The sequence below is a fragment of the Otolemur garnettii genome, unplaced genomic scaffold (assembly GCF_000181295.1).
Source record: "Otolemur garnettii isolate 467f Iridium unplaced genomic scaffold, OtoGar3 scaffold00095, whole genome shotgun sequence".
Classification (NCBI taxonomy): Eukaryota; Metazoa; Chordata; class Mammalia; order Primates; family Galagidae; genus Otolemur; species Otolemur garnettii.
In genome coordinates this window covers 2,409,383-2,412,913 of record NW_003852490.1, presented here as the reverse complement: position 1 = coordinate 2,412,913, position 3,531 = coordinate 2,409,383, and the positions used below count along the sequence as shown (strand labels likewise).

Below are 3,531 nucleotides of genomic sequence, written 5' to 3'. Positions count from 1 at the left end.
TTTTTTGGTTGCAGCCGTCATTGTTGTTTGGCGGGTCCGGGCTGGGGATTTGAACCCACCACCTTAGGTGTACATGGCTGGCGCCTTAGCCGGTTGAACTATAGGCGCCGAGCCCTTTCAATTGTTTTTAAATTTTTCTTTGTGCTTCTTTTTAAGCCAAATTTTCAACCTAATACTCCAGCTTACTAACCTATTTCCAATTGTATCCATTCTGCTATTCAGCCCTTCTAAGTAATTTTATTTCACCAATTACATTAGACATTTCCCAGATTGCTAATTGGTTCGTTTCATAGGTGTCTGTTCCTGTTTCAAGGCTATTATATGTAGTACCCTATCTTTCTCTCTGAGGATACAACAGTTTTTAAAAATCTTCTATTGTGTTATTCTATTGTTATATTTACTGCATGTTCTCCTCAGAGGAAATGAGCCTCCCGCCTTTCTCAACTGGCACCTGAATTAATTTTTAAATTAGAATGGTCAGTTCCCTTTCCCCATCCACAGAGATTCTGACTTAGTAAATATGGAGTAGGGCCAAGAAACTGAGAAGCATCCCAGGTGATTCTGATGCATGGGTCACACTTTGAGTAATATTAAAGCAGCATCTTCTGTCCTAGGGTTCATTTATCTTCTCTGCATGTTTTCTTCAGTGTCAGAAAAAAAAATTCCTAATGTTTTAGCCCACTAAACTATCCCAGGGCTCTGAGGCACGGATCCCCTCCTGTCTAGTGGTCTTCTTTCTTTCTTTTTACCTGAGTCATTCCCATCTCATTCTGCTTGGCCCCTCCAGCCCTTCCCACTTAACTATCTTTATTTTACATTTCTTCCTACTGCCAAATCAGATATTGATTGGTTTGGAAATAGGTTAGTAAGCTGGAGTATTAGGTTGAAAATTTGGTTTAAAAAGAAGCACAAAGAAAAATTAAAAATAATTGAAAGTAGATAATCTACCCAATCTACCTTAGCTCTGTGGGACTATCGTAGGTTGTATGGGCTGCCTAAGAGAAATGAAAATATGTCTACACAAAAACTTGTACATCAGTGTTTATAGCAGCATTATTCGTAATGGCCTCAAACTGGAAACAAATGTCCAGCAGCTAATGAACGAATAAACGAAATATGCTATTTCTTTACAATGTACTTATACACGTATTTGGCTATAAAAAGGAATGAAGTACTGACACGTGATACATCATTGTGAACCTGAAAAACGTTAAGTGAACGAAGCCTGTCACAAAGGGCCACATATTGGATGATTTCATTTGTAAGAAATGTCTTCCACAGGCAAATCCATTGACACTGAAAGTAGATTAGTGGCCACCAGGAGCCTGGAGTTGGGGGATGAAGGGTGATTGAGGGGAATGGTAACTGCTAATAGATATATAGACTTTCTTTTGGGGGTGATTAAAATATAGCAAAATTAGATTGTGGTAACACTTGTACAATTCTGTGAATATTCTAAAAAACATTGACTTATATACTTTTTTTTTAATAGACAGAGTGTCTCACTTTGTCACTCTTGGTAGAGTGCTGTGGTGTCACAGCTCACAGCAACCTCCAGTTTGGGGGCTTAGGTGATTCTCTTGCCTCAGCCTCTCGAGTTGCTGGGACTATAGGCGCTGGCCACAATGCCCGGCTATTTTCCTGTTGCTGTTTGGCTGGGGCCAGGTTTGAACCCGCCATCCTTGGCATATGGGGCCGGCGCCCTACTCACTGAGCCACAGGCGCCACCCGACTTGCATACTTTAAAGGATAAATTTTGTCCTAATAATTAAATATTAATAGTGCTGTTATCATAAGAAAACAAACAAAAATAGATTAGGCCTCTGTTTGTGCTAAAAACAAAAATAAGTCAATTTTTATGACATAAAAATATTTAAACTTACATGACTTTTCTTAAATCTTTTAAAACAGCTTCAGAAGTATATAAGATAAACTTCATCTTTCCAAATGGAGACAAGTATGGTAAGCATACATTTCAAATACCTTTTCTATATGGAAAGTTAAAGAGCTTAACAATGAAACAAATGAGACTGCAGAACTATTACTGGGATATTAACTTCATTAAATACAATAACAGAAATCCTAATAGATGAACATGTTTTAAATCAAAATGCCAGCGTTAAGTCTGGATAGCATACCTCAGAAACCTGTGGGATCTGTCAACTTTCCTGGCTATTGGGTCTGAATAGTTAAGTGTTCTAGGTCTGTGGATCTCATTTCTGCTCTCACTGGTTTCAGTGCTAGGGAAACAAAGAGGACCAGGGTGTGGTTGTGAAGAGGACGTAATCACCAGACATAAATACTGTACTCTTACTTAGTAAAACAGAATTCCCACTTATAATCTTCAGCATTTCTCTCTTAGATGGTGACTGTACAAGAACATCCTCTGGAATCTATGAGAGAAACGGAATGGGTATTCATACCACTCCTAACGGTATTGTCTACACAGGAAGCTGGAAAGATGACAAGGTATTGTTGTTTTTAATACTGACAGTGAACAGGCTTGGCACCTGTAGCTCAAGAGGCTAAGGCGCCAGCCACATACACCAGAGCTGGTGGGTTCGAATCCAACCCATGCCTGCCAAACAACAATGACAACTACAACCAAAAAATAGCCGGGCATTGTGGCTTGTAGTCCCAGCTACTTGGGAGGCTGAGGCAAGAGAATCGCTTAAGCCTAGGAGTTGGAGGTTGCTGTCAGCTGTGATGCATGGCACTCTACCTAGGGTGACAGCTTGAGGATCTGTCTCAAAAAAAAAAAAATACTGTCAGTGAATAAATAACCCTGTGGGTAAATGATTCCAGGCATTTCACCATTAATCAAAAACATATATAATGAGTAGACAATATGCTAAAAATAACAAATGATCATTTTTAACATATATTAACATATGAGTAATATTAAACCCATTGCAGAGTGCTAATCATCATCATTATCATCTTTCTCATCATTCACTGAATACAGCTACATCTATTCCATAATTTTCTCATTCAATCTTCATAACAACCTCATGAGGTAAGTGCCGTTAAAACTCCTATTTTACGAGTGAGGAAATCAGGCTCAGATTTCTTGTTCAGCTAGTGAACATGAAATAAGAATGTGTACTCATCTCTGCTTAAATCCAACTTGAGTTTTTAACAATGACTTTGTCCTATTTCCTCAGCTAACTAAACTAGCTGCCCTCTAAGATTTCCGATATATTCAAGGTATCTTGAGGACCTCTGTTATTATCATAGTCTTAGTGGACTTAGTGGGCTTCATAGATAAATATAGATGAAGGATAGTGATAAAAAAGTCATCTTATTAGTATAGAAATAAAGGGTGATACAAAGTTGACTTATTAATAACTAAGTGAATAGTGGACTTGTATGTGTGCTTTTTATTTCAGAAAAATTATAGGGGTACAAATGTTTTGGTTACACGAATTGCTTTGTACAGTGTAAGTCAGAGTTATAAATGTTCTGGCACAGCGCCCATGGCACAGTGGTTACGGCGCCAGCCACATGCACCAAGAGTGGTGGGTTTAAACC

General features: G+C 38.5%; 1 protein-coding gene across 1 annotated transcript in view; it reads left to right on the top strand.

Moving 5' to 3' along the window:
• Positions 1–3,531, top strand: part of MORN2 (MORN repeat containing 2) — an 11,201-nt gene that overhangs the window by 3,515 nt on the left and 4,155 nt on the right. The window contains exons 2-3 of the mRNA XM_003795671.1: positions 1,912–1,962; positions 2,363–2,469. Coding sequence (XP_003795719.1) covers positions 2,410–2,469 — 60 coding nt within the window. The 5' untranslated portion in view covers positions 1,912–1,962; positions 2,363–2,409. The remainder of the gene's footprint in view (positions 1–1,911; positions 1,963–2,362; positions 2,470–3,531) is intronic.